General features: G+C 46.3%; 1 protein-coding gene across 1 annotated transcript in view; it reads right to left on the minus strand.

The window, feature by feature from the left end:
- The window catches only part of LOC132589608 (cytosolic phospholipase A2 epsilon-like), an 85,076-nt gene that overhangs the window by 50,810 nt on the left and 12,332 nt on the right, over positions 1-21,934 (minus strand). Inside the window, exons 4-5 of the mRNA XM_060262359.1 lie at positions 9,565-9,701; positions 5,167-5,298 (exon numbers count right to left, since the gene is read on the minus strand). Of these exons, the coding sequence (XP_060118342.1) occupies positions 5,167-5,298; positions 9,565-9,701 (269 nt within the window). The remainder of the gene's footprint in view (positions 1-5,166; positions 5,299-9,564; positions 9,702-21,934) is intronic.

The following is a 21,934-nucleotide window of genomic DNA, read 5'->3' on the forward strand; positions in this document are numbered from 1 at the left end:
GTGGCTTTGCACTCTGTCTGTCACCACTCCCCCCTGTAATTGGGTAGCCTCTCTGTGACCTGCCTACAGCCGGTCCTGTAAGGCCAGAACCCCATCAGTCAGCCTGTAACCTGTGAGGGAGACAGTTCTCTGCTGAGAGGTTCTTTTGGAGCTATACTGATCACTACTGCCTCTCCTCAGTCCATGCCCCCCCCCAAAAAAACCCCACAGCCACAGTTTTTCCGCCTTCAATTAACACTCCCCACCAAAATTGCACTCGCTGAGTACGCCCCCACCCCTATTGTTAGTAGGCTTGCCAATCCCCAGGTCCCAGCGGGGGTTCTTCTGCTTTCCCAGGCTCCTTCCCACCCCCAGTCAGCTGGCCGTGGGGAGGGGGAAGTCCTGCCCCCAGAGGACTATGTGCCTTTCCACCTCCGGAGGCTTCAGTCTCCAATTGAAAGGCTTCCTCTTGGGATGGTGTATCTGTGTTACTTTGAAGAAGCTGACAGCAACTCGTGAGTAGAGAGGCCAGTCCCTCACTTCAGAGTTGCCAGAAATGGGGGGGGGGGAGGGAAACATCTGCTGAGCACTTCATTATTCCCTATGTGGAGATCGATTCTCATAGGGTATAATGGGAAACTGATCTGGAGGTTTCGGGGGCTCTGGAGGAGCTGTTTTTTGAGGTAGAGGCACCAAATTTTCAGTATAGTATCTAGTGCATCTCCCCAAAGTACTCCCCAAGTTTCAAAATGATTGTACCAGGGGGTCCAATTCTATGAGCCCCAAAAGAAGGTGCCCCTATCCTTCATTATTTCCTATGGAAGGAAGACATTTAAAAAGGTGTGCTGTCCCTTTAAATGTGATGGCCAGAACTCCCTTGGAGTTCAATTATGCTTATCACACCCTTGTTCCTGGCTCCGCCCCCAAAGTCTCCTGGCTCCGCCCCCGAAGTCTCCTGGCTCCGCCCCCAAAGTCCCCAGATATTTCTTGAATTGGACTTGGCAACCCTAATTGTTAGGGAGGTGAGGTATATATTAATTATATTTATAAATATGTCAGAAAATCCTTCTTAGGGGGAAATATGCCACCTCTTCATTTACAGCACAGTCTGTAGCTGAATCCAGCGTGAACTAATATTATGTGACACACATACTTGCTTAAGTAACATTGAACATCATTTAATAACTATATATACTGAAGCAAACTCTGACAGAAAACAATTAAATCTCTTCAACTGACAGAAAAGGAATGTTCCATCACAACTGGGGGAGGGGGCAGTTCAGTAGTATGAATGAAAGTTTAATACGGTCAGTAGTATCAAGCCCCCTTAGCACCTCCAAATAGTCTTCACTCTTTCTATTCAAATTAAGCTACAGTAGAATGCTTACTTTAAGAGGCAGGAAGCCATTTGAAGGCTCCCTTTTGCTCCTCCCACCTGAAAGTGAGAGGGGGTGAAAGGCAGGCTTCTAATGGCTGCCTGCCTGGTTGCCTATCTTCCTGTCACTTTTCTGTCTACTGGTCTTCCTTCCACTTTATTTTATTCCTTTCTCAGAAACTTTTACATAACTCTCACTTCATTCATTCCTCTCATTCTTTCTGTCTCTCTCTATCTGAGTGTCTTTGTCTTTCATTCTATGTTCCTTCTCATTTTTCTTTCTCTCACTCCTTCCCCCCCCTTTTTCCCTACCTCCCTTCTGTTCTTTCTCTCATTTTTTCTCTGTATCTCTGTCTTTTTATTTCATTCTGGCTGTGATCACACACATTAAATAATGCACTTAAGAGAACATAAGAACATATGAGACACTATATTGGATCAGGTCAATGGCCCATCCAGTCCAACATTCTGTGTCACACAGTGGCCAAAAAAATCAGGCGCCATCAGGAGGACCATCAGTGGGGCAAGGACACCAGAAGTCCTTCCACTGCCCGCCCCCACCTCCAAGCACCAAGAATACAGAGCAGCACTGCCCCATACAGAGAGTTCCAAAAATACGCTATGGCTAATAGCTACTGAGGGACGTCTGCCCCATATGTTTATCCAATACCCTTTTGAAGCCATCTATACTTGCAACTTCTGTGGCAGTGAATTCCACATGTTAATCACTCTTCGGGTGAAGAAGTACTTCCTTTTATCCATTCTAACCCAACTGTTCAGCAATTTCATTGAATATCCATGAATTCTTGTATTGTGAGAAAGGGAGAAAAGCACTTATTCCTCTACTTTCTCTACCCCATGTATAATCTTGTAAACCTCTATCATGTCACCCCTCAATTGCCTGGGGTGTCCTTCTTTTTCAAATATAGAAATAAAAGTCTGGTGAGGAGCAGATTCTTAAATGTAGAAGCATTTTGAATGATGTGAGTTTGTATTCAGTGCTCAGTTGATCTGGAGCAAAGCTGAACAGAAAAAGGGCCTTTCACTCTTTTCTCTCCATCTTTTCCCTATCATTCTTTCACTGTCTCTTTCTTTTTCTTTCATTCTGTTTGTCTATCTTCCTTCCTTCCTGCCACCCATGGATGATGCTGGGGTTTTTGCTGCCTAGGCTGCTGCCCCACCTGTGCTCCTGTCCCTGCTCTCCATGGGTGGTCTTTAAACAGAGGGAGGCAGGGCTTCTTGTGCCACCTCCCCGCTATGCAGAGAAGCAGCAGAAGCAGTTAATTTGCCTCCCCCTTCCATTTAAAGACCCCCACCAATCAGCTGATTTGAATGGTGAGGAGACCGGTGGCTGCAATGCCATTGCTTTTTCCCACCCAGTTAGGGCGGGTGAAAGAGACAGTGAGCCGCTTTTGCCTTTCTCTGAGGTTGCCTTTCCTCACAGAGATGGCAGCCTCGGAGTGAGTCTGCCTGGGTCCCAGGTGGGCAAAAGTAGCAGCGCAGCACCTTTGTCTCACTTTGAAGCTGCCTTTACATTCAGGGGAGGCAGCCTCAGAGTGAGGCTTCACTGCGTCTTTAATTTGCCCGAGATGGGAGGGCAGAAGGGGCGGCAGGGCACTGAGTGGCATGTGGGGAGGGGGTGCCTAGCTGCACCCCATAGGCCAGGCAGCGCCCCAAGCAGCAGCCTACATGACCTACTCCCATGTGCCAGCCATGCTGCCACCTACACATTGATCATCCCAAATATTTTTCAAGGGCCCATTGTATTTCTTCCTACAACAGGCTTTACTGCTAGTATCAACATAAAGCAAGAAGTGGAAAATTAATATGTTAAGCCAAAATGTCCTAGCAATTAGAGGTTATAATAATAATAATAAACTTTTATTTATATCCCGCCCTCCCCGCCGAGGCAGGCTCAGGGTGGCTCACAGGACATGGCGCATACCATGATTACAATAAAATACAATTAATACAATAAAATGCAGTTAAAATACAATTAAATACAGTTAAATAAATAAATTAAAACCAGTATAAATTGAAGGTGCTACAGTACAATACATATATATAAAGATAGCTAGATGTCATTACCAGGATTCTACCTTAAAAGCAAGTTGAAAGAGGACAGTTTTACAAGCCCTGCGGAACTGATTGAGGTCCCGCAGGGCTCGCACCTCCTCTGGCAGCTGATTCCACCATTGGGGAGCCATTATCGAGAAGGCCTGCTCCCTCATTGTTTTTAGCTTGGCCTCCCTTGGTCCAGGGATTTTTAGAAGATTTTGAGAACTAGATCTCAGTGCTCTCTGGGGAACATATGGAGAGAGGCGGTACCTAAGGTAGGCAGGTCCTTGGCCACATAGGGCTTTAAAGGTAATAAGCAGCACCTTGTAATGAACTTGGTACACAAATGGCAGCCAGTGCAGTTCCCGCAGCCTAGGCCGTACATGTTCCCACCGAGGTAGTCCCACTAACAGCCTGGCTGCTGCATTCTGCACTAGCTGCAGTTTCCGAGTTCGGTACAGGGGCAGCCCCATGTAGAGGGCATTACAGTAGTCCAACCTCGAGGTGACTGTTGCATGGATCACTGTTGCCAGGTCGCTACGTTCCAGGAAGGGGGCCAACTGCCTCGCCCTCCTAAGATGGAAAAAGACGGATTTAGCAGTGGCTCTATCTGTGCCTCCATTGTCAAGGAAGGCTCCAGCAGCACTCCCAAGCTCTTGACCCTGCGCACTGGTATCAGTGACGCACCGTCAAAGGCTGGTAGGAAGATCTCCTCTCCCAGCCTGCCGCAACCTACGCAAAGGACCTCTGTCTTCACTGGATTCAGATTCAGCCCACTCAGCTTAAGCCAACCTGCCACGGCTTGCAACGCCTGGTCCAGGTTTATAGGGACATCATCAGTCCGGCCGCCCATCAATAGATAGAGCTGGGTGTCCTCAGCATACTGATGGCAACCCAGCCCGTGCCTCCGAGCAATCTAGGCAAGGGGGCACATGTAGATGTTAAACAACATCGGGGAGAGAACTGCCCCCTGAGGCACCCCACAATTAAGTAGGTGTCTCTGGGACAGCTCTCCTCCAATCGCCACCCTTTGTCCCCGACCCTCAAGGAAGGAGGAAAGCCACTGTAAGGCTAGCCCCCGAATTCCTGCGTTGGTGAGGCAGCGGGTCAGCAGCCGATGGTCAACCATATCGAACGCGGCCGATAGGTCTAACAACAGCAGTACTGCCGAGCCGCCTTGATCCAGATGTCGCCGGAGGTCATCCAGACTGGTATGGATCTAAGGTGGAAGCGTCATCCAGGAAACCCTGTAACTGCAACGCCACAGCCCTCTCTATAATTTTGCCCAAAAAGGGCAAATTTGAGACCGGCCGATAGTGAGCCAATTCGACCGGATCTGATGTAACCTTTTTCAGGAGAGGGCGGACTACTGCCTCTTTCAGGGGTGTTGGAAAAGAGCCCTTCGAAAGAGATCTATTTAAGATGTCCCGTATAGGTTATTTGGTAGCCTGAAAGAGTCACCTCTTAGTACCCAAAGCAACATAACATTTCCCCAACATTTGCCAAATTCTGGATGCATGGAATGCAATTAGAATAGCTTTATAATCTATTGACAATAGATTAAAAAAACAAAATTGTAGGTCTAGTGATCATACCAGCCCTGGGTTTTGCAAGCTTAGGTAGAGAAAAAATACAGGAGATTTGCACCCCAGAAGATTTGGGGTTTTTTTGGCTCAGTTATCACAAGTTTGGACTGTTGGCACTGAAATATGCCATTGTTACAAGTCTTCTTGACATAATATTTCAGATCTCACCTCTGGATCAGACTTAAAGGTCATGAAAACACTTTCACCATCTGGAAGCCTAGAAATGTCAAATCGTACAGTGAAGAGGTGGTCATCTGGAGTAACAACATCTTCATCACAAACTGCTAGCTCCAATACATTCTGTGAAGACCAGAGAAGTACATTAGATCAGATGCCAACTATAATGTAGTTACAAAAAGCAATCATAAGAACACCTAATCTAGTGTCCTGTCTCATACAGTGGCCAACCTCTGGAGGTCCAGCAACAGGACATAGAAGTCAAGGCCTTCCACTGATGTTGCCTCCTGGCACTGGGATTCAGAGGTTGACTGCCTCTGAATCAGCACTGAGAGACCTATCCTCCATGAATCTGTCTAATCTGCCTTTGAAGCTATCTATGCCTGTGGACACCACTACATCCTTTAGCACTGAATTCCACATAAGTTCTTATTTTGTTCATGTAGAAAACACAATAAGAATAAGACAAAAAAAACCCCTACTAGATAAAGAAGAATATTAATCTACGTATGCTTAAAACTACTGACTTTCAATAAATAGTGCTAACTACAGGAATTTACTCTGCTTTGGTTGAATAAAGTTTGAATCCAGTAGCACCTTAAAGACCAACAAAGTTTTATTCAAGATATGAACTTTTGTGTGCATGCACACTTCCTCAGATACAATAAAATGGAATTTACCAGCCCATACATATAACACAGAGGTTGAACAGCAAATTGGTATACAACATAATGAAAATGTTTTAAGAAATGCAAAGCTAAGTAACAAGCTACGTTTATAAGATCACCATTGTTTGAATTTAATTCTGAGGAGAAACATTAAAGCAAATAAATATGTCAAAATTAGAGACAGCTATGTAAATGTATCCTTAGTTGTGGAATGCTAAGAGTAATTAACTGACACCTTGTTCTTACGCTCCATCTGCCTTCTCTCAAGCATGGAGTTAACTAATAGCATATTTTTCCTTGGGGTGGGGTGATCTGTAGTGCAATATTATGGGCCTTTTCACACTTACCAGTGGAAACCGGAAGGGAGTCGGTATTGTGCCACCTTGCAGTAATCCGAGACAGGGATGGGAGTATCACAACAGCACCACCATAGAGATGGCTAGGCTCCATTGAGATAAGTTACCAAGTTTCAGTGGCAGCGATCTCTGGCATCTTAATGGAACCCAGGCATCCCTATGGTGATGTACATTAGATCAGATAGTACATATCACAACTAAGGCTGTTGTAATATGTCGCTATAGCACTATAGCGATCTTAGCCCGACGTTCCCCCCCCCCCAAAAAAGCCGGAGATTGTGCACCAGCGGGCGAAAAAGGGCACGAAAACTGCTCCCGAATTAGATACTGGACATTTCACACAGCGCCCCATACCGATTTCAACCTGGAAGGAGGGGCTGAAAACTGGAAGAAGCTGCTCTTTGTTAGTAATGACTCAGGCATGCCTCACTACTGGGACAGCCGCGGGACTGTGTGAAAAGGTGAGAGTATTCCAGTAGCAGCCAGTTACTGAGTTGGGTCTGTCTGAAATGCCAGCAGAAACCCGTTACTGTTCAGTAACTGACCAGCTTCCATACCGGAATACATAGGCTGTGTGAAAAAGTTCATAGTCTACTTTGTTACCAAATCAGATAAATGCATGTCAATATACCATTCTAATATTCATTGCATTACAATCACTCTACCACTCTATTATTCCAAATTAGAGATACACCAAAATAAAGAGGATGTATAGCCCTTCTTGGTGAGAATACAGGTGTAAATTTACCATATGTAGTGAAATAAGAAACTAATATCTCTGTTAAGTGTTTAAGTGCGCAGACTCTTATCTGGGAGAACCGGATTTGATTCCTCAGTCCACTTGCAGCTGCTGGAATGGTCTTTGGTCAGCCATAGCTCTCGTAGGAGTTGTCCTTCAAAGGGAAGCTGCTGTAAGAGCTCTCTTAGCCCCACCTTCCTCACAGGGTGTCTGCTGTGTGTGTGTGTGGGGGAAGGTAAAGGAGATTGTGACTGCTCTGAAATTCAGAGTGTAGGGTGTGATATAAATCCAATATCATCATCTCCTTTTTTCCTGGGTTTTTTTTCTAACTTGTTAGTAAAACAGCTATCCATAGTGATTAGAAGCAAAACATTATGTTTTCTGCATTTCATTAGTTTTATTGGTGCCTATTTTATTTAAAAAGATATAATTTGAGGGTTTGAAATTATCTTTGTATATCATGATTCCTCTGAGGAGGTCTGAGGAATACAGAGTTTTCTGATCCTCAGTATTATCCTTACATCTGCGTTGTGAGGTGACATAGTCTGGGAGAAAGTGACAAATGTACTGATGATACCTTAATGTAAACGATAATTTTATGTTCAATGAAAAGAGAAAATATTTTTGCTTTTATTACAATGTAATAACAATATTATAATCGTTATATTTTAACTTAATAACTGGATTCTAACATGTAGTAACACAACTATGTGTTTGCTAGTGCATGCAAAGTATTTTGCTTATGTAAATTGATAGGCTATTATCTGAAGTGCAGCACTTATCTGAAGTGCAGCCATATGATTCTGTTGAAGCAGAAGCAATTAAGAGCCTTTTGACTAACAAAGTTATTATGGCATGAGGTTTCATTTGCAAGAGCTGTCTTTATTTGATGTACCTGGTGAAGTCAGCTTATGCCTGAGAGGGCTTGTGCCACACAACAAATGGCTTCAGCTCTAACTACATACCACAAGAATCTTTGATGTTAATGAGTTCTTATTAAATTACATTTGTTTTGCTCCATACCCCCATTGGTTTAGATGGTTTATATGAGGTTTAAAACTTTAGAGATAACATAGGAGTTATAATTTAGAAGTCTGGGTGCAATTTTACAGCAGTTCATGTGGTGTGAGCCAGAAATTTCATCATACCTACCTTACATCTGGGGGCAGAGAGCTCCCTGGATTTACTAGGCACTAGCCTGGGGTGGGAGAGAACAGGCCACTTCCACAGCTGATAGGGAAGCTTCAGGGAAAACAAGAATGGTTTGCATGACTCCAGATCTCACAGGAATGTCTCCTTCCTTCTGAGGAAGAGGACGCTTCAATTGGGCATGCCAGGCTGGCCATGCAGCCTTCAAAAAGGCAGAGAAAAAGGCCAATGAGGGGGTGCCTGGTATTGCTCCAAATTGCAGAGGATAAGAAACAAGCTAGTACCAACTCCCTTATCTCTCTCTTCCTCTACAGAGGATGCTCTAAGGCCCAGCAGGTGCGACCCACCAACAGGCAAGATGATAGCAGGGAAAGACATGGTGCCTCTCACACTTCCCTATTTGTTTTATTTAAAGTGAAAAGCTGGGTCCTCGCCCAACTTCATTCTCAAAAAGCAGCAGCTAACACAAGCAGTTATTTCAGAAGTGTAAGTACTTAACTCAGTGATAAAATTAGTTAGTTGTAGGTAAGTACAGAAGTGGAGTATTTTGCCATTGAAGTGCTTAAGTGAACTACTGCTTCTTGCAAGTAAGCGTGAAAAGACAGTAATTTAAAAACTTGTATTTATTTATTTAAAACATTTATTAGCTGCTTTTCTTAAGGGGTTCAGGGAGGCTTACAACATAAATAAAACACATAAAATACATTAAAAACATAAAAGTCAAAATAAAAGCCTCTGGATGCAGAGTTACTATGGCTCAGTTACCATGGCTCAGTTACCACCTAATCCTCTTTTAAAGCTGTTTCTTCCTGTGGACATCACTACATCCTCTGGCAGTGAATTCCACATTTTAATTGCTCTCTGTGTAAAGTAGTATTTCCTTTTGTCCATCCTGAACCTGCTACCCATCAGTTTCATGGGATACCCTCAAGTTGCAGTATTTCAGGAGAAAAATACACATTAGATTCTGGAGTACATATATTAGGTGGGATCACACTGGGAATTTGGTGTGGCAGTATCCTGGCTTTGAAAAAGCTGGTTCTCTTTGATGCATGCCACAGCAATCACTCAGCCCCCGCCCTGCTGCCAGGAGAGGCACGAGCCCCACACCCACACCCACAAGGAGCATTTAGACTGTTCCTGTGTTTACGGAGCAAGTGAATTGCGTGCCCTGGCCATTCAGACAGCCGGGAAACATGCCCCGCATGTATTTTAGAGATTTGCTACCAGGAAGTTCCCGGTAGCTATTTAATCTGTTCCTAGCCTGTCCTAAAATGAGGTAAGTATGGGTGGGACTAGGGGAGCAGATGTGCACAAGTAATTGTGCATATTAAATCTGGAAGGGAGGTATGGCTAGATCAGGTCAAATCTCTCATGTGGCCGCACCCATTGTCCCTTTAGGTTAGCCAGATTAAGAAGTCTATGGTGGAGTAACAATGACCAAAAGCAGTTAAAGGAGGATCTTTTAGTTTCTCACCTTGACTTGTTTTTGAATCCTGTAATAGAAGCTTTCATTCCAAACAGGGTCCTTGCAATTGTTAATAGTTTTGGTCCGCTGTTTTTCACATGTAGCAGCTGGTAACCAGAGGGTCACGTAACAGTCAGACTGGCTTACTGTGTAAAAAAGAACAGAATAACTTAGCATTGGCTTCTTTGAACCAGCACTTGTGGTTTCCCCTTTAAACAACAGCTGGATTTGAAATAAGTAGCAGGTAATAAGGAATATCAACACAAAGGCCATAAAAAATTCAACTGATGATTTTTAATGTACAGGATCAGGTCAGGTGAAGCCAGCCAGGCTGCCTGCCTTCCTCTTAAGTGTAGTTACAGATGTGAATGGCACATGGATGTAAATTACTAAACAGAAGTGAGGAAAAAATAGTGTTGAATTTCTGATCCTTCTTTGCAATGTGCCTCCACACCACCTTGAGAATGAGTGAAAATGCTGGCAAGGGGTTTGTGTCAGGCTGCCTTCCTATATTAAGTCATACATAGTTTATTACCCAGTGTAGTATAGTGGTTAGAGATTTATTTATTTATTTGCATTTATATCATGCCCTTCCCAAATGGGCTCAGGGCGGGTCACATCAGACCAGAAGTTGAACCAGGATCTGGGGAATCTGGGTTCAAATCCAATTTTTCATGAAGCTCACTGGACCTTGAGTCAGTTGCTCTCTCCCTCTCTCTCTAACCTAACTCACAGAGGCTGTGCAAATAAGCATTCATATATACATTTACATGTGGATGGAATCCATCCATGCTGCATTACTTTCAGTGGGATGGACCTTAAGACAGTTGTGTGAAACTATGCATGACAAGTACTGGATCACAGAAATATCTTGCTGAGTACTGCTAATGCAGTATGGCAAGACAGGGGGTATTGTCTGAGTTCCTTTTCCCCTTCTTTTCATAGTGAGAAAGAGGGGGGAGCATTGTTTATTCCCAGAAAAACCATCAAACCTAATCCGCCTGGCTACATGGAACATGTCATCATGTTCACTTCCTGATCTCTGGCTGGCTGGGTCCATGATATAAAGAAGAAAGAAACCCTAACACTGGTACTGAAACTGCAAGAGATTAAGAATGCAAAGACAAGGTAGTGGGTTTTCCTGTGGTATCTTTCTACCTCTCAGAAGTCCATTTATCGATTTTAAAAAATGGAACATCTCAAAGATTGGGTGGAACACCAGAGATGGATGAATGCCTCCATCTCAGTTTGGAACAAGGAATGCTCCAGCACCCACATATTCAGCTAACACCCTCTTCACTTGTTGCAAACAGGAAACCAGTTTTTCAATGATCAGTTTGACGGTTTGTTGACCTGTTTGTAGGTGTTCAATAGGGTACTTCAGTATCTGTTGAAGGGAGCTTTTGTTGATCTCTAAGGTGCTACTGGACTCAAATGTAGCTCTTTTACTGCAGGCCAACACAGCCGCCCTCTTTAAACTAGGCTGCTCTATGAAAAATGGCACTATTAGGAAGGGAAAGGAGCATGGTGGATGATAGAGCATCCCATGAACAACATGCCCAGTGCAATGGTGTCACTTCCATGTGATGTCATTGTGCTGGGCACATTGGGTGTGCTGGTGCTCTTTGAGGGCAGGGCTCCCCCCCACCAGCAAGTTCCATGGTGGCAGATTGAGGTCCCCAAAATTGTGTGTGTGTGGGGGAGAAGCCCACTCCCAGCAGGGGAATGGGAACCCTATGTTACTTATACTTTCCTTTCCTTTGTGTTATATTTATCCCATAAATAGAAAGCTGAACATTCTTCCTGCTGGAGTTTCAAAGCCAAGCTCCCTTCTCTTTCTCTAATATACACATACATGCACCTCCTTCAAATCACTGCTTCCCCTGGAGATTCAAAGCCAAGGCGCTCTCTCTCTCTCCAATTCCAATAACCTTTTATGGCATAACAGCAGCATACAGAAAGAAATGAGCATACAATTTGCCCATATGTCAAGATAAAACAAATTATAACACCAATTGATAATTAATAATAATTATTATAATTAATAATAATAGGGATAAAAAGGACAATAATCTTAATCTTGAGTATCACAGACAAAAAAAAGAATAAACTTTTAAAGGGCTTTACAGTCAGAAGGGGGACATGATTAAATATTATATAGATTTCCACTCACTCTCCTCCTCCCTCCCTTTTCCTTTCCCCTCTTTCTTTTCCTTTTTCCTCAGTACATATGCCAAAACCTCTGTCACCTGCTCAGTAATTTCAGGGATTTTATCTGCAAGCAAAAATTCAGTGCCTCTATAGCCTTGGAATGCCTCTACAGCCTCTCTTCACAGCCTTGGAAGAGAGAATTAATCAAGTGTAAGCATAACTGAGTAAAGAACATGCAATATAAGTGGCTATACTGTTCAGAGTCAGGTTCGCTGCAGTGACACCTGCAGAACCTAGTCTCATATTATATCTGCCTATAATAGGGCTGCCAAGCCCCCCAGTCCGGGTGGGGGTTCCCCCACCTGGGAGGTTCCCAACACGCTGGCCCACATTGGGCAAGCAGGGGAAACCTCCCCCAACAATAGGTACCATAGAGTTTCCCTCTCCCAAATGGCTAGAGCATCTGGGAAAACTGGATGAGTTTTCCCGGAAACACCTAGAGCGATGTCACTTCCGGGTGATGTCATTGCGTCGTGCGCACACAGAGCATGCACACGAAAATCCCCAGCCTTCCCTGGCAGGCAACCCTAGCCTGTAACCATGGCCAAGGGAAATATATTGAATCTAACCAGCATAAATGCTCTAAACCAAGAGGGAATTACTAAATTTGAAAAGTACTGAGCCATAGAATTTTGTGGAGAGGAGAGCTCTCTCTCTCACACACACACATACACACACACATACAAAGAGAGAGAGAGAGAGCGCACTACTCAAATCACTGCTTTGGGCCCAGAGCAGCTTCCAGCATTCCTCACCCATGCAGCTTGTCTGCAATCAGTTCCAGAGAAGTAGCAGCAGCCTAGCCCTCAACAGTCTGTCATGTGCAGGCAGCATTTTTTTTCTTTCGGGGAAAATGTGAACCCCCACATTTTTTTTTAAGTTTAAAGATTTTTCTGCAAATCTGGGGAGTGCCCCAACTTTGCTAGAAGATCTGTTTATCCTCCATGTGTCCCCTATCTGTGGAAATAAGTATCCGCACATAGAGGACACTGTTGGGAGTAGATAAATAGATGGGCTACCCTGTCTGTGGATGTCTCTTTGAGTGTGAGAGTGGACCTGAAAGGGGAAGTGATCAAGACTCTCTCTATATTTAAAAAAAAATACAAGAGGGGTGCCGAGTGTAATTTTCTGACCTACGTGCAACTCATAGCCTGAGAGAGAGCTTTGAGAGGATGGCAGGCACTCGTATGAGTGGAGAAGGGGCACCACAGTTACATAGTATGGTAGCAGAGGAACAGATTGCATAGAGTTGAGACTATCTCACAGACTTCAGGTATTAGACACAGTTGCCTGTGGAATGCATCTTCCAATCACCAGAGTTTGTCTTCTTCCAGCCTAGGAAGCCTTTCTTCAACTTTTGCATCTAGAAGAGCCACTTAAATATGGCAGAATGCTCCTAAGGCTGGAGAAAGGCTTCATTCAAACTGAATGGAGGGTTGGTACATCTGCTTTGTCACTGTTGAATTGACTGAAATCTTCTAGGGTCACTGACCATATTCAAGCTATCATAAAATTAGGGAATCAGACAGGCACTTTAGGATGCACTGGATCCACCCTAAAATTAATACAGAACCATTTAGAAGAAGAAGAAGATATTGGATTTAAAGCCCTATATGGCCTAGGACCTGCCTACCTTAGGGACCGTCTCTCCCCACACGTTCCCCAGAGAGTACTACGCTCAGGTTCACAAAACCTGTTGGTAGTCCCTGGGCCAAAGGAGGCCCGTCTAAAATCCACCAGGGATCGGGCCTTCTCAATAACGGCACCTTATTGGTGGAACCAGCTGCCGGAAGAGGTGCGGGCCCTGCGGGATCTAGGGCAATTCCGCAGGGCCTGTAAGACAGCCCTCTTCCGGCAGGCCTATAACATTAACTGACAATGAAAATATCTTGGATGGAACAAAATGCATCTATAGACCGCCGGTTTTATTCTATCTTGTTTTTATTAATTTATGGTTTAATTGTATTTTAATTGTATTTTTAAATGTTTTAAACTGAAGTGTTTGAATTATTATGCTGTAAGCCGCCCTGAGACACTTAGGTGAGAAGGGCGGGGTATAAATCCTAATATAAATAAATAAATAATTTATATCCCGCCCTCCACTCCTAAGAGTCTCAGAGCGGCTCACAATCGCCTTTACCTTCCTCCCCCACAACAGACACCCTGTGAGGTGGGTGGGGCTGGAGAGGGCTCTCACAGCAGCTGCCCTTTCAAGGACAACCTCTGCCAGAGCTATGGCTGACCCAAGGCCATGCTAGCAGGTGCAAGTGAAGGAGTGGGGTATCAAACCCGGTTCTCTCAGATAAGAGTCAGCACACTTAACCACTACACCAAACTGGCTCTCCGATTTAAACAAATGATTACAGGGAGATGCACCATTAACTTTGTAACCTCAAATTAAGAGGTGTTAAACCAACTGGCTCTTCTGCTTTGTTTGACCTCTTTTGATGTGCTGACAAATGCATTTGAAAACAATCTGTTCTCCTTTGCTGAACTTCATTGCAATTCTGGCAGATGAAATTTTATCTTTCATAAATGTGTTTACATTTACATTTCTTTCTCTTGTTAATAATCTTTGGCACCACTGTATAACTAAATCTGATTGCTACATGGCATAATGATGTGTAAGATCTTTTATTGACTTGTGATCAATAAAAGCTTGCTTCGGCGGGGAAGGCGGGATATAAATAGAATCAAATAAGTAAATCAAGTGTATGTGGTTAACATTTATTTAATGAATGGTTTCTAGACTACTTTAAATGTATAAACCATTAATAGAAGCTTACAAATAGACAGAAATAGAAGCTTACAAATAGATAGAAGTCACTAAAAAAGTCAACAAATTGTAAAAACATCCAGGAAACAACCCTCATTCAATTAATTTCAGTTGCCCTTAAAGATGTAAAATCTGCAGAGCATGTGATGAAAGCTCTATTCTCATCCACAAAGGCTGGGAAAAGATGGCATATTATGTTGTGGGACAACATTTCCCAAGGAATCCTCCATAGTTGGTCTAAACCAGGGGTGTCAAACATGCAGTTCGGGGCCACATCAGGCTTCCTGAGGGCTCCTATCAGGCCTCCAAGCAACTGGCTGTCATCTGCTTCCTTATCCCTCGCTCTTGCTTCCTTCTGCATAACAGCTTGCTTTGGAAGGCTTGCTCAACTTCACAGGAGCTACAGAGCAAAACCTCTATTTTCTCCATTGGCTGAGGCTCCTCCCTTGGGGAGGAAGTGGGGAGGAATAGCATGCTTTGCCAGGCTCTCTCAATCACACAGCAGCGCTACTGAGCCAAGCCTCTCACCCTTCTATTGGCCAAGGCTCCTCCCCTCCCTGGTCCCCTGGGGAAGGAAGGAAAGAGCCAGAGCTTTCTTCGCCCAGTTCCCTGGATTCCATGGGAGAAATACAAAGGAAGCACCTTTAAGACCGAGTGCTCATGTTTTAAGCATGTTTTAAAATTTTAAAAAATATGTATTTGTGTTTGTGTTCTTTATAAAATTTATATCTCTGCTACCTAATCAAGTACACATATGGCCCGGCTCGACATGGCTTGGCCTAACCCGACATAGCCCGGCCCCTCAAGGCCTCATTTATGTCAGATCCAGCCCTCATAACAAATGAGTTTGACACCACTGGTCTAAACCAAAAGAGATGACCCCACATACAAAGTGAAAGTAGGAAGCAGTTGTGTGGATTTGTATGAAAAGAAAGCACAGCACCGAGATTCTGGCAGGGAATAGAGACAAATACAGCTGGTATGAACTGAAGCACAAAAATGGGTATAAGCCTCCAGTGTTCTCTCCTTCTAAGGCATCTAACCCACTAGCCCACAGAACTTAACATAAACACTAGCCTCAAGATTTAAGTTGTGAAGGCCGGGCGAGGGGAGGGGGGATGGAGAAATTCAGGGGGAAACCTACATTTTTATCCCAGGGACCCCTCCCCCATTTTTTCCAACACAAAATCAGAAATTTTGGCAAATTTTGACTAATAAAAATCGACACAATATTTTCTGTATTGGAATTAGGATTGCCAAATTCAATTCAAGAAATATCTGGGGACTTTGGGGTGGAGCCAGGAGACTTTGGGGGTGGGGCCAGGAAACTTTGGGGGTGGAGTCATGAGCAAAGTTGTGACAAGCACAACTGAACCCCAAAGGAAATTCTGGCCATCACAATAAAGGGGACCACATACCTTTTTAATGCCTTCTGTACATTAGAAATAATGAAGTATAAGGGCACCTTCTTTTGGGGCGCATAGAATTGGACCCCCTGGTCCAATCTTTTTTAAACTTGGAGAGCATTTTGAGGAGACCCATCAGATGCTATGCTGAAAATATGGTACCTCTACCCCAAAAAACCACCCCTTCAGACCCCCAGATACCCCGGGATTAATTTTCCATTATACCCTATGGCTCAGCAGACATTTCCGTGCCTCCCCCCCCCCCACCACAAGTTCTGATGACCCTGAAGCTCTGGAGGGCCTTCAAACAGGGGATCCCCTGCCCCCACCTGGGGATTGGCACCTCTACTCACAAGTTGCTGAACTTCCAAGTTTTTCACAGTAACACAGGGCAACCAAAGGTTCAAGTTTCCCTTCACACTATGCAAATGACCTCAGCAAGGATTGTGCAACAAACGGAGGGTCTGGGCTCCTTTCACAGCCATGTTGTTCTGCCTCCTCCCCCTTCAACCTTAAAGACGCAGACACATCATGCCAAGAGGAAGCCTTTCCAATAGAGACTGAAGCCTCCAGAGGTGGAAAGTCACATGATGGCTGTGGGGACGGGGCTTCCCCCCATTGGCCAGCTGACTGGGGGTGGGAAGGAGCCTGTGAAAGTGGGAGAACCCCTGCTGGGATTGGCAAGCCTAATTGGAATGAGTGAAATGCTATTTAACATCAGGGCTTCAATCAGACAAGCTGTTTGATCTGATGCCATCGCTTCTCCCCTCCAGATTAAAAATGCTCATTCAGACAGTGACATTTGTATCCCATTCCCCAGTTGTCAGCACCAGACCTTAGATTCAGCAGGAACTCACAGGAGCACAGCTCCCGAACCTTTCTGAGGGTTCCCCCTCTTCCTCCCCACCTACCTTGTCCATTGAATAGTAGGTGCAGCTGCATAACAATCCCTGGATTAGTCCCTCTTGAGTAACTACATCTCTTTCATCTATCACAATTCTACTAATTATTTTGTTTTCCCTCTTTTTTTTCAGCTGCCACGCCAAGTATTTCCCCGTTTTGTTTGCTCCTTCAAATGATTTCTGCTGAAGCCTTTTCAAATTCCATTCCACTTCTTTGTTTAGTAAATGTCCTAATTGAGTTTGCAATATTGAAATTTCCCTTAAAATTTTCTTTTTCCCTGGTCTTTTCCTCAGCTCTCCTTCTTTTTTCTTTATTTCATTTTGAATGTCCAATTGTTGTTTTTCTTTCTCCCTTTTATCTTTATTGTTCAGAGTAATCAACAACCCTCTCATTACTGCTTTGTAAGCATCCCAGACCGTCTCGAAGTCAATATCTTCTTTGTCATTCATTTGGAAAAATTCCTTAGTTTCTTTTCCTAGGAAAGTCACTGTTTCTTTGTTCTGTAGCAAATCCTCATTCAGTCTCCATCTTCTCAATCTTTTGGACAATTTTGTAATCCACATTATTGGGTTATGGTCAGCACCAATTTTAGGCAAAATCTCTATCTTCCTTGTTATAAGGCCTAAATCTCTGGTTCCCCACAGCATGTCAATTCTAGAAAAGGTCTTATGTCTTGCAGAAAAAAAAGTATAGTCCCGCACTTCAGGATTGAACTTCCTCCATATGTCTTCCAAATTTTCCTGTTTAACTAATTCAAAGAAAGACTTTGGCAATTTCCCTTCTTTCCCACTATTTTTTTTTCCTCCGGATCTATCCAATGAGTTCTCAACTGTTCCATTAAAATCTCCCATTAAGAGTATTTGATCGTAGGTCAACTCATCTAATTGTTGTATAACGTCTTTAAAAAAAACATCTTTTGCACCATTAGGTGCATATAGTCCCAATAACAGCGTTTTTTTCCCATTTGATGTTATTTCCACTGCTACAAATCTTCCATCTTCCATCTTTAAACACCAATTTTGGCTCCAGGTCTTGTTTAATATAAAAAACTACTCCCCTTTTTTTCTGTTCAGCTAACGAAAAAAATTCCCTTCCCAATTGTTTGTTCCATAAAAATTTGTAATCCTTTTGTTTGATGTGAACTTCTTGCAAACAAATTATATTACAATTTTGCTTCTTGATCCAATGAAAAGTTGCCCTTCTTTTTTGTGGTGAATTTAGTCCATTAACATTCCAAGATAGTAATTTGTAATCCATCATGGTGCAAATTCTTTATTTTCTTCAAAAAATCTTCTCAATTCTTGGGCATTTGTAATTGTGACTCTCTTCCCCTGAATGTCATGGGTGCTGTGGACCCTGTAGAGGAAGTTGAGCCTGCAGCAGAAACTGTGCCCCTGCCACCTGCACCAGTGCCCCTGCCTCCTGCTGGAGAAGATCCCAGCCCCCCTGCCTCGCCCTCTCGGGTGGCGCGTGTGCGTGACCGCCTCCGTCAGGACCTCAGGGATCGGAGGAGGGCGGCACGCTCACAAGCAAGACGCTCCCTGAGCCCTGAGTTTTGAGAGGATTCTGGCCCTTCTAAGAGCAAGGATGCTTGAGTTGCAACAGGATCCTGGCTGCCTCTCTGAGCCAGCAATTAGCCCAAATGGGCAACAGCCAGCAGAGGGCTATATAGCTGTAGGCTTTGGGAGGAGGCTTTGTGGAAGCAACTAGTCATCTACCTGACGTCCTAGCATCCACTTCGGCTTTTGACTTTGGACCTCCTGACCTTGGCTTGACTTCTGGACCCCCTGACTACGGCTTCTGAACCTCTGACCTACGATACCTGGACAACGAGTTGGCTTTGGCACCTTGGACACTCTTGCTCACCGGTTACAGACCTTGGACTGCCCCTGGACTTCGCCTGGCCTGGCCCCAGCTCGTGACAGATTGCTTCCACCTACATTGCCACCGCCGCCAAAAGGCCAGCCCCAGGCGTAAGTGGACCCTCCAGCCTGGGGCGACTAGCTGGGTCCTCCGAACAACAGGCTGATACCCCGGGCCCGTTCCTGCTACCAGTCAAACTCCATCTGCCCGATGGACGCTGGCTGTTCGTGTATGCCATGCTGGACTCGGGAGCGGCCCACTGTTTCGTAGATGCCGCCTTTGTAAAGCAGCACCAGATCCCAGTGCAGCCAAAAGAGATTCCGACGCTGGTGGAGGCTATTGACGGGCGCCTCCTCCGTTCTGGCCCCGTCACCCAGGAGACCTGTCCCATCACCTTCCACGTCCAGCAGCACCAAGAACAGCTGCAGTTTGATGTCGCCCACATGCCTCGCTTCCCGCTGATTCTAGGCCTTTCCTGGCTGAAGCTGCACAACCCCATCGTGGACTGGGCTCAGCAAGAACTACGCTTCCGAGACCCATGCCCCCATCTGACTCCTCCCACCACTCTAGCAGCCGGCATCCCGAGTGGTGGTCCTCAGCTCCCTCAGAAGTATGCAGATTTCGCCGATGTCTTTGAAGAGACAGGAGCAGATCAGCTTCCCCCTCACCGACCCTATGACTGTGCCATTGATTTGGTACCTGGGGCACCACTCCCGGTGGGGCGTCTGTACCCAATGTCGGAGCCTGAGTTGGCAGCTTTGCGAGACTACCTGGACAAGAACCTGAAGCGCGGATTCATCCGACCCTCAACTTCTCCCCTGTCTGCTCCAGTCCTCTTCGTGAAGAAGAAAAGCGGGGAGCTCCGGCTGTGCAATGACTACCGGGTCCTGAACAAGATCACCATCCGCGACCGGTACCCTCTACCACTGATCCCTGAACTCTTGGATCGTTTAAAGGGGGCCCAAATCTACACCAAGCTGGACCTCCGCGGAGCGTACAATTTGGTGCGCATACGGCCCGGAGACGAATGGAAGACCGCGTTTGGGACCCGATACGGGCAGTACGAGCACCTGGTGATGCCCTTCAGATTGACCAACGCCCCCGCTGTCTTCCAGAGGTTCATGAATGATGTATTCCGGGACCTGCTCGACCGCTTCGCGATCATATACCTGGATGACATTCTAATTTACTCCCGCAATCCTGCCCAGCATGCCGAGCACGTCCGCCAGGTCCTACAGCGCCTACGAGCCCATGGCCTCTACGCCAAGCTGGAGAAGTGCGACTTTGACCTGCGCTCCGTCGAGTTCCTTGGTCACATTGTGTCACCACAGGGAATCCTCATGGACCCGAAAAAGGTGGAAGCGGTCCTGACCTGGCAGGCCCCTCAGAATCGCAAAGACCTGCAGCGGTTCCTTGGTTTTGCCAACTACTATCGGCAATTCATCCCAGCCTATGCATCTCTGACAACACCCCTGACTCAACTACTCCGCCCCAAAGAACCTTTCCACTGGTCCCCAGAGGCCGATAACGCTTTCTCCACCCTGAAGACCCGCTTCGCCACCGGGCCACTCCTGAGATACCCCGACCCCCAGCTTCCCTTTACGGTGGAAGCTGATGCCTCCAACGTGGCCCTGGGAGCAGTGCTGTCCCAGCGCGAGGAGCCGTCCCAGCCACTCCAGCCCTGCGCCTATTACTCACGCCAGCTCACTGCGGCAGAGAGGAACTACACCATCTGGGAGAGGGAGTTGCTCGCGATCAAGGTGGCTTTTGAGGTTTGGAGACATTACCTTGAAGGGGCTCGCCACCCTGTCCAAGTGCTCACCGACCACCGGAACTTGGAGCATCTCCAGACCACCCGCCGTCTCAACCAGCGCCAGATCCGGTGGTCCCTATTCTTCTCCCGCTTTGACTTCAAGATCACCTACATCCCCCATACCCAGAACCGGAAAGCCGATGCACTCTCGCGGAAACCGGGATACGCTCCTGCTTCGACTGAGACTGTGCCTGCTGCTCCCATCCTGCCACCCTCAGTGTTTGCAGCCACCTCCACTTCACCAGCACTCGTGGAGGACATTCGTGCTAGCCAGGCCAATGATCCCTGGGTCCAGCAACACCTCCAGGCACTCCAAGATGGCTCAACAGGCGAGTTCACGACTCGAGGCGGCCTCTTGCTACACCACGAACGCCTCTATGTGCCGCCCGGGCCCTTGCGGGCAGAAGTACTACGCATGACCCACGACGCGTTACCCGCTGGGCACTTTGGACAACATAAGACCACCCACTTGCTGACACGGGAATTCTGGTGGCCACGAGTTCACTCCGATGTTGCCCGTTATGTCAGCTCCTGTGACGTCTGCCGACGGGCCAAAGACGTCCCAGCCAAACCCTCGGGGTTGTTACAGCCCTTGCCCACACCCTCAGGACCCTGGGATACCATCTCGATGGACTTCATCACGGAACTTCCACGATCCAAGGGTCAGACGTGCATCTTGGTGGTCGTCGACCTATTTACCAAGATGGCCCACTTCATTCCGTGCCCGAAACTTCCCACAGCTCAGGAGACAGCCCAGCTCTACCTGCAACACATCTTTCGTCTGCACGGACTCCCAGCCCACCTGATCTCAGACCAGGGCCCCCAGTTCTCCTCTCGGTTCTGGCAAGCCCTCCATTCCAGCCTGGGGACTCGAGTGCACCTGTCCTCAGCTTACCACCCACAGACAGATGGTCAGACAGAGCGCACCAATGCCACGCTAGAGCAATATCTCCGCTGTTACACCTGCTACCAGCAGGACGACTGGACCACTCTGTTGCCTCTAGCGGAATTTGCATACAACAACGCAGTCCATTCCTCCACCCAAATGACCCCGTTTGCTGCAACCTACGGGTACCACCCTCGGTTCTTCCCGGCGATCCTGCCACCCACGAATGTCCCCGCCGTTGAGGCCTACCTGCAAGAACTCCGCGCCAGCCAAGACTTGCTCCGAGAGCAGCTACAGCGGGCCAAGGAAGCCTATAAACTAGCTGCGGACCGGAAGAGGCAGGAAGGCCCCCCAATCCAGCCGGGGGATCAGGTGTGGCTCTCAACTCGCTACCTGCGCCGGCCTGGTCAGTCTCACAAGCTGGATGCGCGGTTGATTGGACCCTACCCTGTCTTAGAACAAATAAACCCCGTCGCCTTCAGGCTCCAGTTGCCACCCCACCTCCGCATTCACCCCGTGTT

This window comes from Heteronotia binoei, chromosome 21, assembly GCF_032191835.1.
Source record: "Heteronotia binoei isolate CCM8104 ecotype False Entrance Well chromosome 21, APGP_CSIRO_Hbin_v1, whole genome shotgun sequence".
Classification (NCBI taxonomy): Eukaryota; Metazoa; Chordata; class Lepidosauria; order Squamata; family Gekkonidae; genus Heteronotia; species Heteronotia binoei.